At 41.4% G+C, this 13,281-nt stretch overlaps 1 protein-coding gene and 1 long non-coding RNA gene across 9 annotated transcripts in view; one reads left to right on the top strand and one right to left on the bottom strand.

The window, feature by feature from the left end:
* LOC307219769 overlaps window positions 1–8,625 on the bottom strand; it is a 255,558-nt gene extending 246,933 nt beyond the window's left edge. Inside the window, exon 1 of the long non-coding RNA XR_013840533.1 lies at window positions 8,278–8,625. This is a non-coding gene — a long non-coding RNA (uncharacterized lncRNA). The remainder of the gene's footprint in view (window positions 1–8,277) is intronic.
* Window positions 1–13,281, top strand: part of PAG1 (phosphoprotein membrane anchor with glycosphingolipid microdomains 1) — a 95,660-nt gene that overhangs the window by 69,492 nt on the left and 12,887 nt on the right. For 3 of the 8 annotated variants that reach the window (XM_079983156.1, XM_079983155.1, XM_079983157.1), the window contains 3 exons: window positions 3,397–3,480; window positions 10,629–10,836; window positions 12,353–12,404. In XM_079983156.1, coding sequence (XP_079839282.1) covers window positions 10,712–10,836; window positions 12,353–12,404 — 177 coding nt within the window. In that variant the 5' untranslated portion in view covers window positions 3,397–3,480; window positions 10,629–10,711. The remainder of the gene's footprint in view (window positions 1–3,396; window positions 3,481–10,628; window positions 10,837–12,352; window positions 12,405–13,281) is intronic. The other 5 variants (XM_079983162.1, XM_079983161.1, XM_079983160.1 and 2 more) reach the window with 2 other exon arrangements.

The following is a 13,281-nucleotide window of genomic DNA, read 5'->3' as shown; positions in this document are numbered from 1 at the left end:
CCCTGAGCTAGTCTAAAAGGACCAAGCTTGGTAGAGCTTCTCAACCATACTGAGGAAAAGTTAACATAAGAAGGTAAGACCATAATAAGAACAGCCTGCTGAATCAGGCCTATGGCTCATCTCATCCAGCATTCTGTTTTCACAGTAGCCAATCAGACACACTTGGGAAGTCGGCAAGCAGGACATGAGCTAAGCAGCACTCTGCCCACCTATGATTCAGCAACTGGTATAGTGGAGGTAGAACACAGCCACTGTGCCTAGTAGTTCAAGTAGTTCTTTATACATTCTGTGTAAACCAGCATCTTCCAGGGCATCTAACTATGGGTCAGGACACGATTGCTAATAGTGTCTTGTGGAACCCTGCTCATCCTGTTCTGTAGGAACATCTGCCATTTATCAAGCTCTATGTTTCCCTTCCTTATTTTTTTTAAAATGCAGCGCTTATTTTTGGCTAGCTTACTTGAAAAGTTGGAATATATAGAAATTTAGCCAGTCTGAACAGAAAAGAACTGAGGGCCTTAGCAATGATGAGTTTGAAACTGAGTATTAACTGGCTGCAGCTACCCAAGTCAGGGGGCTATTGTGTCTTGAGTGTTTATAACATTTGTTCATGCTTATTCCTTTTCCCTTGTGGGGATCTCTCTTAAATGTTTGATTGCAAAATTCCAGACCCTTCTCATTTTGGGCCATGTGAGTCTGACTGTGAGCTAGCATATGATATGTTACTTGGTGATGTGCATACTTATCAGGAGACCTTATCCAAACAGAAGTCTTAAGTACAGTTCCATGTAAGATTCAATCAGCTTCTAAGAAAGTATGACAGGATATGTGTGTGGCTGCTATTTTGGGTTTATCAGATTTGGAAACTCACTCGCCATGCAAAATGTTATGAAAAGTCTCTCCATGTCCCCTCTTCATAATTATTAAGAAAATTAACCCAGTTATGTTTGGAAGGAGTGATGCTTTAGCTGTGAAGATTTCCAATATTATATTAGTAGCAGATTATTAGATCTTATAATTATATTTATCCTGCCAGATTAAAGGGAAAGGAAACCTACTAATTTTAAATGGTTCTCCCAGGGCCATGGGATAGCTCTCGTTGCTTCAATGCCTTGGGCAGAATGTGTGATTTTATATTTCTGCTTGTGCAGGAAGGAGGGAGGCCAGTAAACTGAACATAGTGCAAATATAAACAATTTAACACAAATTCAGTTTGTGTTTTATTTATTATAAATGGGTGTTCCAGAAGTAAAACAAGTCATAATGTACCTGTGGCATGCATATGCTAGCCGAAAGCAGTGTGTTTCAAAATACATCTGGAAGAATACCTAAAGTGATTGTAAACTGCTGCTTTCAGTTGTGCTGAGTTCATAAGAATTGAAATCTTCAGTTGTTTGTTTTTCTAAATATTGGAATGCTCACACCCAGTCATTCTGGACAATTATCAGGGATGAATGAAGCTGTAGTCCAGCAACATATGGAGGGATTAAATGAAATTTCTGAGTCTTTTGTTTCTTTAAATTCCATCTGTTTGTAATTCAGATGTTCAACATATTTATACATGACTTTGATGAAGGAATTGAGGGGATGCTCATCACATTTGCAGAAGACACCAAAGTGGGAGGGATAGCTAATGCCACTAAAGACAGAATCGAGATTCAAGAGGACCTTAACAGATTGGAGAATTCTGCACAAACTAACAAATGAGTTTAAATAGGGACAAATGTAAGGTTCTACACATAGGCAGGAAGAACTAGATGCACAAATATAAGATGGAGGACACCTGATTTACTAGTAGTACATGTGGAAAAGATCTAGGGGTCTTAGTGGACCATAAGCTTAACATGAGTCAACAGTGTGATGCAGCAGCAAAAAAAAAAAGCTAATGCTATTCTAGGCTGCATCAACAAAAGTATAGTCTCCAGGTCAGTAATAGGAATAGTACCACTCTATACTGCCTTGGCCAGACCACACCTGGAATACTATGTCCAGTTCTGGACACCACAACTTAAGAAGCATGTTGACAAGATGGAACATGTGCATAGGATAGCAACTAAGGTGATAAAGGGTCTGGAAACCAAACCTTATGAAGAGCAGTTGAAGGAGCAGGGTATCTTTAGCCTAGAAAAGAGGAGTCTGAGAGGAGATATGATATCCATCTTCAAATATCTCAAGGGCTGTCACATGGAAGAGGGAACAAGCATGTTTTTTCCCGAGCTGGAGGGGAGGACTTGAACCAATGGCTTCAAGTTACAAGAAAGGAGATTCCGACTAAACATCAGGAAGAACTTTCCGACAGTAAGAGCTGTTCGACAGTAGATCAGACTCCTTCTAGAGGTTGTGGACTCTCCTTCCTTGGAGGTTTTTAAGCAGTGGTTGCATGGCCATCTGTCACGGATTCTTTAGCTGCGATTCCTGCATTGGGGTTGGGCTAAATGACCCTCAGGGTCCCTTCCAACTCTACAATTCTATTATTATTCTAAGACGCCTGGTGTGGTGAGCATGGTTTCAGTTCTGCTCATATACAGACACTTTCCGCAAAAGTATTCTACAGCTTAAGGAAGCTACAGGTATTACCCAGTTTCCTCTAGGAAACTGCCCAAGACTATGGTGTGTCTACTGGCATGAGATGTCCCAAGGGGAAAATGGGGAAATTGGTCAGAGAAACAGATGCAATCTTGAGAATGGATGGCATCTGTAGTCAAGATGAAGTGAAAAATATTGTCAAGGACAGCAAGGGCTGGAGCACTGACACATTAAAAGCCTTTTCAACTGCTTTAATTAGCAAGGTAAAATTATGTACAGTCAAAGTGCTTCTGCAAACAACGTTTTTAAAATTGAATTAGCTCTGCCTCTCTTGGAACTGTCAGCTGTCACAAATTTATGGTATCACAACTGAAAAACGCATTTCATGAAGAGAGCTTTAATTTCTGGGCTTTTTATTGCTTCTCCACACATACATCAAGCTAAAAAGCTATCAGCGTGCATTTTCCCTGCCTAAGTGGCACTGGCCTTACACCATGTGTCAAAAAATAAGTAAATGTGAGGGTGAAAAAAAGTGCTTCCAAATTCATTCTGCTTTTATGACTGGTTTGGTTGCCGGACTCCAGAATACAGTTTACCTTCTTGCTAGGAAATCAATCCTCAGCTATTTCTTTTCTTTTTCTTGTTTGAAACCATTTTAATTGAAATTTCGCCATATACCGCTTGTAGATACATTTTGGAATTACATCACTCCAATAAAAACAAACTAAAAAACCAAATATAGTATGTCAAAAGTCATTGCACGCAAATTCACAGACAAAGTACATGACATATGCAATGTTAAAATTATTGTTATATGTTAAAAATTATATGTTTTCTGTCTCTCTCTCTCTCTCTCTCTCTCTTTGACAGGCAGATGCCAAAGCTCACATATTCCAAGCTCGGGTCACCCTTTTCTAATCCTGGTGGAGGTCTAAACAATTGAATTCTTTAAGTGTAAGTGATCATGGCTGTATATTATATCCAGGAAACCATTGAGAATTTGGAACTAGGGGAGGCAGGGATTGCATCAGTAAGCTCTTAATGCATAAGCACTGTAATTACATTCCTGAAACTTGTGTGTGTGTGTGTGTGAGAGAGAGAGAGAAAGAGAGAGAGAGAGAGAGAATGATATACCATAATTAGGCAATAATGTATGCTGTGGTCATTTATTAGGTAAGGCTACATTCCCTAAGTACCACACTATACACACTATAGACATTAATTAAGTAGTTAGTGAAGCCCATAGGAAACAACGCATCACCTTATTACTATTCATGAACACTTCCGTGATGCCTCTGCTATCAATTTTTGGGTTCCCTTGGCATGCAAGATAGGTGCTGTGCAATTTGAACTACTGTTCCATTTAATTTCCATCTGAAGCGTGGCTAACTCAGGCTGTAATCCAAGCTCGCCTTATGCCAGACTGTGGGGGGTTTCAATTGTGCGGGCACATCCCTCCACTCACTTTGCAGCCTCCTCTTGGCTGCTGTCAGAGTAACACTTGCATCCCTCTGCTGGGATGTAGACCCCCCCTTCCACCCACCAAATGGGACATACCTGCCAGCAGAGCCTGATGAAAGTTCCCAAATTAGGTTGCTCCAATGGTGGGGCTAAGGTGGCCAATGATGGCTCTCACAGCCATCATCAGGCCTGAGTGGGGCTCAATTATTTATTTCCTTATTTAAACTGCAGGTGTCCCAGGGATTGGTCCCAGTCTGCCTACCTCCAACTTTTTGCAACCACCTTTGTGGGTGGGCGGGCTGCAAATGGGGTGGTAGCTCTGCTGCTTCAGAGAGCCTCAGCGGGGGCAGCAAGCAGTTTGGATTTTTCTGTCTACAGCTTTGCAGGTCAATAGTTTTGAAGTCATGATGAGCTCAGAATGAAACATAAGGTCTAGTTTTCAGAGCACAGGAGACCTTGTGTGGACCCATGGCCTTTCTTTCTGTGTTGAAATATGGTCACAATAGGTTTCTTTTTATTTGGCAAAAAGTCGTAGACACCTTCATCAGAAAACTCTCTTTAAGCAATGTATGTAATAAAATGCAGGTTACGATCTGCACAACTTTATATATACAGTGGTACCTTGCGTTAAGTACTTAATTCGTTCTGGAGGTCCGTTCTTAACCTGAAACTGTTCTTAACCTGAAGCACCACTTTAGCTAATGGGGCCTCCTGCTGCCACCGCAGCACAATTTCTGTTCTAATCCTGAAGCAAAGTTCTTAACCCGAGGTACTATTTCTGGGTTAGCGGAGTCTGTAACCTGAAGTGTATGTAAGCTGAAGCGTATGTAACCCGAGGTGTCACTGTATTCTGTCTGGGTAGGGTGGCTGAAATCTCTCCCAGAACATCTCAACTCTTTAGGGACCCTGCATTTCCTAGGGTCTTTCCTCAGAGTGGGGGACTGTCGGTTTGGAGACCCAGGACTTGAGACACTTCTGTATGGGGGGGGGCAAAAGCAAATGAGGGGGAGGTCAGTACACAGAGGCAGTGTTTGGAGAAAAAGCAGTGGCAATTCTCTTACAGGCGGCAGTAAATCTTGCACCATCCACGGTGGGTCTGTCAGGCAATGCAACAGTCGGAGGATATTTGAGGGGCAAAGGTTGGGATTTTCAGTTGAGCTATAAGGAGATGGTGGTAAAATGGGTAGCATTTGAAGTGCTCTCTCAGGACTAATGGAATCTGATGAGGACATTTTGTAATTCCAGTGCAGAAGTATATGCCTGGCAGTCATGAGACTGGATTTCCAGTGTAGACAAGAAAGTGGCTGCCCTGAAGGAGAAGCAGAGGGATATGGGGGGGAGCCCTAAAAAGAGAGCTCTTGGGGTGCAACAAGGACCAGAAGTCCTGCCAAACAGCACCCAGAGAAGCAAGAGGAAAGGGAGGAGAATGGGGAAGAAATCAAACAATTCTCCAAAAGCAAAATGTCTCAGAGCATGAGAAGGAGCTGATTGACACTGTCAAAGGTGGAACAAAGTTCATCCGTGACAAATGGGCACAGGAAAGAGCTCTGAGCTTAGCTGCCAGAAATCTTCAAGAGGGGAGAGCAAATCCAAAGGAATGATAAGAATATGTACCAGGTTGCAGAGGTCAAAGGGATAATTTAGGAATTTGAGGAAACAAGAGGAAATTCCTTGTCTGAAACAGATTGTTGGATGATAAAATAAGTAAAGAGGCAAAATAAGAAAAGGGCACCATTTGTTCTTATTTAAATGACTATTAATGATCAGCTTTATTTTTCCTGGAGACCCAATTGCATATTCAAAAAGAAATAAAAAGCAGCTCTCTGGTTGTGTGTTCCTTGAAAAAGATAAAAATGAAAGGATCGTAACCTACCAGCATGTTTGCATTTGAAAAATATATGTGTGCATATGTGTTCACATACCCATATTCAATGTAATTGGCTATGCATACGCGCCTCATTTACCTTGGTATCAAGCAAGGGGGTGTTTAAAAAGATGGAATTTATAGCATCTTTGTAGCTACAGTTCACACATGTTCACTGAACATTGTAAATTGGATTAGAAATAACGGCAACACCCTAATAAACAGAAAAGGTGTTAAAACTGAGCTTTGACAGCTTGAGTGCATCTGCATCTCTGATTATCTCATGCATGCTTTTTTTAATAATCTTTTGGACTGACTGATCCTGTTTTAGCACATCTCTTGTGCTTATCTGTGGCTTTATGGTGGAGTCCTTCCTTTGTATGGATTTTCCTGACACATATTAAAAAAAACATTATCCTTTTGCAGTACAGTGTTTCCATATTTTGACAGGGCAGAAACAGTGGTGAGAGCAAGCTTCTCTCAAGATCAGATAATCAGAATGACACTAGCTTTGAAAGATGTTAGTGTGGAATTCTCATGACTTCGCAGCTTCCACTGGAGTGAAGTATTATTGTTAAGTTAGTCCAAAATAATAATAAGCAAAACAGCCAGCAAAATTCCATTCCTTAAGATAAGTTCACATTCTCATATGGACCTTTTGACAAGCTCTAAACACTCCTTCTGGAAAAAAAATTCCCTTTCCCTTGTAGGGTATCAGGAATGGATTAAAATCAGATACCCAAGACTCACACAGCCACCTTCTAGATCTCTCTGTAAGCTTGTATATTTATTTTTGCCTTTTCGTTATATTTAGGATTTTTATCATGGCTCTAAAACTTTGCTGTGGCAATTAATATGCAAGCAATCTCTCTATATATTTTTATGTGTTTGAGGAGAGGGTGCCGGCCTTCTCCATTCCCTGGATCCAGGAAGTGTTAAAAGCTAATCAAGCTTTCTAATTCCAAGAAATAGCCTTGGTGAGGTGATGGGGATTAAAGAACTCAGTGCCAGACGGAGCCCCTCTTCCTCAACAGATAAAGCCAGAGTAGAGAGCAGGGAATTGATGCTACTTAGGAGTACAGTCATACCTCGGAAGTCGAACAGAATCCATTCTGTAAGTCCGTTCGTCTTCTAAAATGTTCGACTTCCAAAGTGCAGCTTCTGACTGGATTCAGGAAGCACCTGCAGCCAATCAGAAGCCGTGGAAGCCCTGTCAGACGTTCGGCTTCCAAAGGAACGTTCAGAAACCAGAACACTCACTTCCGGTTTTCGATTGTTCGGGAGCCGGAACTTTTGACTCCTAAGGCATTTGGGAGCTGATGTACGACTGTAAAACATTAGAGAGCAATGTTCGATTTCTGTGTCTGAATCCAAGGCTGCGGCTATAAGAGAAACAAGACCCTTTTGAGGTACTAATGCTGTGAGGCCCTCCATTGTAAGCTCAGGATGTATATATGTGTAAATAAGCCATATATCATGAAGATACCACAGTCTCTGCTATGCCTCTTTCCAAAAGGAATCCTGGGTAAGTGCTGGGAACCACTAGAATCTTGTACTTCTCATAGATTGGGGTGGCATGCAACAATATGCATTTGTGAGCAGACTGGATAGCATTAAAAGTTGTCAATACATTCCTGTAGGGTAGTTACTGGTAGTGAAATGAAATGTTAGATAAGTAAGCATCGGTGTTAAAAACTGCAGATCCAGAATCTGCAAGTTAGCCATCTTATCATAATCCGTCCACTTATATGACAAATGCCGGGGGGGGGGGGGGGATAAAGCATCAGATATAGACAATAATCCACTAAAATGTAGATAATATTGGTTTTATAAGACAATACCAAACTCCCCTTCCTGTGTAGAAGTGCTGGACTGGGACTCCACTGTAAGTCAACTAGGTTAAGCTAAGCACTGGCATTTTCACACATAGATTTTCTCGCGTTAACAGCATTTACATGTGCACAAGTTGCATTCGAGACACAAATATGTGCTTGTTAATATCACATGCAGAACTCTGTGCAAAAGACCACAACTAAATTGTACTAAAATATCTGTGAAATGTTAATCAGAGGTGCAAAAAGTGGCTTGTGTTACAATGCATTGGGAGTCTACAAAAATGTGATTGCTTTGGAGCACTCAAAGGGAACAGTGGTTTAATGCTGCCATCTTGTGCCCAAGAGTTGAACAAGCACATCTACAGGCAATAACTGCTCCAACATCACAACAGAATTGTTCTTTAAGCTCACACTTCTAGTTTTAAAATTTAACAAGCTTGTGAACTATTAAAAACTTTTGTTACCTATGAGAGTAGAAAATTCTGTATGCTTGAGCTCAGAATAATTACTTAGGAGTGAAGCTCACTGTAAATCAAATGCAGTGGTACCTCAAGTTAGGTAATTAATTCATTCTGGAGGTCTGTTCTTAACCTGAAACTGTTCTTAACCTGAAGCACCACTTTAGCTAATGGGGCCTCCTGCTGCTGCCGCACTGCCGGAGCACGATTTCTGTTCTCATCCTGAAGCAAAGTTCTTAACCAGAGGTAATATTTCTGGGCTAGCGGAGTCTGTAACCTGAAGCGTCTGTAACCTGAAGCATCTGTAACCCGAGGTACCACTGTATCCCTGTTTCTTCATGAATTTCAGATCAGTTAATTTCAAATAGGTAGAGCTTGGTGCAAATTAATATTTATTCTATGAGGCTTGTTTTTTTTGAATAGCAAAGATGGAGAATTTTCAGTTCCCTTGGTTATTCAGAACTTCTGAGCCATCTTTGTCCCCCCCACCCCACCCCCAGTATGCATGCATTCAGAATGGACATCTGCAAGGCGAGAGCCTGCTTCCACAGGAGCAGAACTGCTCATTACGGTGTAGGGTCATAAGGTTACTCTCTGCCATATGAAGAATGTAAGAGCCTACAAAAGGCCCATCCAGTTCAGCAACGTGTTCTTAGAGTAGCCAACCAAATGCCTGTATAAGAGGCCTGAAAGCAGGACATGAGCATTATAGCACTTTCCCCACTTGTGATTCCCAGCACCTGGAATTGAGAGACATGCTGTTTCCGACAGTGAAGGTACAATGTAGCCATTGTGGCTGGAAGCCACTGATAGCTTTTATCCTCCATGAATTTGTCTCTTTGGAAGTCATCCATATTATTGGGTGTCGGGGCTCAGGTAACCACAAGACCTTGGGATGCAGACAGCAGCACATTCTTTCTGCCACTTTAACTGCATAGAATCCCTTCATGCATGTGGCAAATGAAGGCAAATCCAGGCGATACATAGTGATTTTGGACAAATGAATCACTTGTGTAGTATTGTAAACTTGTGCAGTAGTCTGTTACTTTTGTCTTATTCCTAAAAGCTTTGAGTGAGATCATACTGTGCCGGCACTCTTGAACTTTTACTGACATGAAACAGGTATTGTATTTTTAAAAAACAGAACAGAACATTTGTTTCACTACCGTTGTATGAAAATGCTGCCAAGCTTTTCAGGATCACCACAGATGCCCCTGGCTAACATGCAGCTATTTCAAATGGGTATATCTCATTTTTTCCATGGTGTGGTTCAGCACCCAACCTGAATATCTGCTTTTAAAGCTCCTTTGCTGGATAAATACAGTACGGCAGCACAATTTGGCTTTTTAAAATGAGTATTTCTGAGTATGACTATCCAACTGGGACATCTGAACCTTAAAAAATTGGCTGTTGTATAGACAATTAATGCAAATTAGTAGACAAATAGATGTGTCAATTCATCTTCATCGATGTTATACTTACAACTTTTCCTTTTCTTGCTTTTATCCAGAGTTGTTAAAATATATTTATTTCCAGTTCTAGGGTTGTAGCCAACTAAGTCCTCCTCAGATTAAATGCACTGAAATTAATGGGTCTAAGTTGGTCATACCCATTAATTTCAATGGGCCTCCTATAAGTAGAACTACTGTTTGATTCAAGCCCCATAATCCTATTGGTTTCCCTCTTTTTGATTAAAGAGGGGGATCCAGACTGTGGTTGCAGTCCTCTATAACATACCTAGAAATAAGTCCCACTGAAATTACGGAGGCTTACTTTTGAGTAGATATGCATAGGATTGCACTGTTAAATTAGCTGCACTAGGGTCCCACCGAAATCCACATGGAAAACTTGGTTGGCAGGCTTGGTTCCCACTGGGGCTTAAATTCAACAAATTTAGTCTGGATTCATTGCTATGAAATACCATCATTTCCCTCTCTAAATTTGTTCACATGCAGACATTCTCCCTTGCTAGGGGTAGTATAGTGGGCTAAAAGATGTAGCTACTAATCAGGAAGTGACTAGTTTTGCTTATTGACTCTGCCATGAACTCATCAGGTGCTATGTTGTGATACAGCATCATTCCAGGCACATTGGTGAGGAGAAATAGTGGCCAAGATAGCTGCCAGTTCAATCTGACAGCAACACACCTGTGCAACCTCAAACAAACTCTCCCATTTTTCCATTAGATTCAGAATGGTGCCTCTGATTACCTCGTGACAGTTAACGTAGCTGAAATGTTAGTAGTTCTGAAAATATAAAAAAACAGGATTAAAATTGTAACTTCCGTCATGCCATATATTTAAAACACGTGATTTCCCCCCTAGGAAATGTAACTTGATAAGGATGCTGGGAACTGTAGCTCGGTGAGGGTTGAACAACAGATTCTTTGGGGAAAGTAATGTGCTATAAATGTGCAGTTTGAACACACCCAGCCTTTAAACCAGACTTCTTTGTAATGTCTCTCCCCCCTTTTTTGCTCCACAGAAAGAAGAACTCTTATCTGTGCAAATGCCAACGTCTTGTGAGGACTAGCTGCCCTCCATCCAAAGGCACCCCCCTTCTGTATCATGGGGCCTGGTGATAGCTTCTTAAGTACAGGGCTGCTTCACATCATCATATGGGGAAGCCTGGCAGCCATGGCAATGCTCCTGGTCTTCAGTTTTCTGCTCTTCCTATGCTCTAGCTGTGATAGGTAAGGTCTTGCCCAGGATACAGTGTCAGGGTGCAGAAAAGGCATGAACAGGAACTGTGATGTTGGACCCCTTAGACAGTGACAGCGTGTGTGTGTGTGTGTGTGTGTGTGTAAAATCAATAGCGTGTGACCTACACAAAATCAGGACCAGCGGAACATAGCTAACTTCCCATGGTAAGTGTAAGATTGTCAGGGGTGGCTGTCTAATTTTGTGTTATGCCACAAACCCCATGGCAGCCATCTTGTGTTCTGCCGTCCTCCTTCTGCCCCCTTCTGCCCCCAGCTGTTTTGTGACTGGCTGTTTCAGCACACACTCTGAATTCAAAATGTGCCCCACCACCACCACCAAAAGGATGGAAACCCTCAGCTTGGGCTCAGGCAGCAACCACACCAAATAAAGATTGTGGTTATAATTTCATAAGACACAAGTGTATGTGTTTAACATTGGATGCTGGGGGTCTAAAATGAGTGTCTTAAAATCAAGGAATGATTATGTTTTCGTGAACAAATCCAAGAGACAAAGTTCAGTTTTGCTGTACGTTTGAATTGGAACCAGAATTAATATCAATTTTGCCTGTTAATGAGACCAGCATATAGTTCATCATGCATATTAATTATGGCTGCCCACTTTGCATTGCTGATTATTCAAACAACAGAGGCTATGTTCAACTAGAAATATCCATTAAAATAAATAGCTTTGCCCTTTCCCTTGTTGTTTACATAAAATAGCAAGAGGGGGGGAAAGACTCTGAAGCTGCTGTTGAATTGGAACTGACTAAAATAACCCCGAAGAATGCTTACCAAAGTTTGTGACTGATAACTCCTGCTCTCATTTGCATGCTCTATCCCTGAAGTCTCTAAGACACTTCCAAGAGGATGAAAACTAAAGACATTTTTGTAAGAATCGGTCAGCTGGGTATTTCTAACAAGCTATGCAAATTCTAATGCCAGACATTATCTGGCAATCATACTTTAATAATTTAGCATGTTGTTAGGCTGGATTTGGTGCCAGGATATTTGTGGAGCAGGTACTTGCTGAGAAGTGCAATTAAACTAAATCCCTTCCTTCCTAGAAAAGTTACACTGATGCTATTGATATAATAATGGGTGACATTAAAAGCAGATGCTTTGTCAGAAAAGCTTTGGGGAGCAAATTAGTTACTGCGTACATGAATCATATTGTGTATTGCACGGGCAGCATCGTGGATTTTAAATGGCATAATTAGTCTGCTTTCAGCGAAATAAATTTTTAGAAGTGCAGCTACAGTTGAGGTGGGATTTGCCGCTGAGTTCAGAAGGGTGGTGAAATGTAAATATCTTGCTTCTGAAACTCTCATGGAAGGGAACTTTGTGCCCTGTATGTTTGCAGCAACTTCCTTTGGTATTTATATACATGTCCGGTTGATTTTGGGAAGGTGTTAGTTGGATTGGGACCAGCAAGTAGTCATCACCAATACTATTGTTTGAACTGCTATTTTATTTTAACAATGCACCTAAATCTCTGTTTACATTAAAGGGAGAAGAGACCCAAACACCAGAATGGGGACCATGAGAATCTGATGAATGTGGTAAAAATGAATCCGTCACTTATTATTGAAAGTGCTTTTTCTGTAGTTCATAACATATAAGAGGAAGACTAGCATAGTCTATACTATTAGCTATAATAACAGTGAACCTTAAGACTAATAATCTATTCATTCGCTTATCATTGTTTGAACAAACAATAGTTTAGTGTTACTGCATATGTGAACCTTATTTGCCGTATTGGCCTGAATATAAGCCACACTTTTTTCTAAATTCGGGCTGTGAAAAGTTAAAGTGCAGCAAAGCGATGTGGCTCCCCCCCCCCCCGGAAGCATGCTGGGAGCGCAGGGCAGCAGTGTGCTGCCCGCCCGCTGCTCCCAGCCACCAGAAAGAAGGAGAAAGGGGAGGACGCCGCTGGCAAAGTGGTGTGGCTCCCCCCCTCAGGAAGCAGCCCAGGTGTGTGGGGCAATGGCACACAGCATGCCCTCCGCTCCCAAGCCTCCCCCGATGCCGGCCTGGAGTGGTAGTGCCGGGAATGCCGTAGTGCCGGGAGGTGGGCCGCATCCACAAATAAGCCTTGATTTTTAAAGGTGCAGCTTATTTGCGGTGTGTTTTATATTCTGGCCAATACGGTACTTACCTCAGAAGATTTATAAACCTCTTGATCAAAGAAATCTCCAAGCAGTGTATAAATAAAATTGTAAATAAAACACTGCTAAAATCCACAAACCAATAAAAAACAAATATACCTAAAACCACAACCATTACAAAGAAATCTAGGCAACTAAATTTTTCACAGGTGTCTAAAACAGTATAGAAGGCATGAAAATTAGAACTTATTCCATAACAGTCTTCTTCTTCAGCGATCCTTCATAGCCAAGTAAGATTGTCTTCCATAAACACAGTTTTAACAGTGATCCA

The sequence above is a fragment of the Podarcis cretensis genome (assembly GCF_951804945.1).
Source record: "Podarcis cretensis genome assembly, chromosome: 7".
Lineage (NCBI taxonomy): Eukaryota > Metazoa > Chordata > Lepidosauria > Squamata > Lacertidae > Podarcis > Podarcis cretensis.
This window is presented reverse-complemented; position numbering and strand designations above follow the sequence as displayed.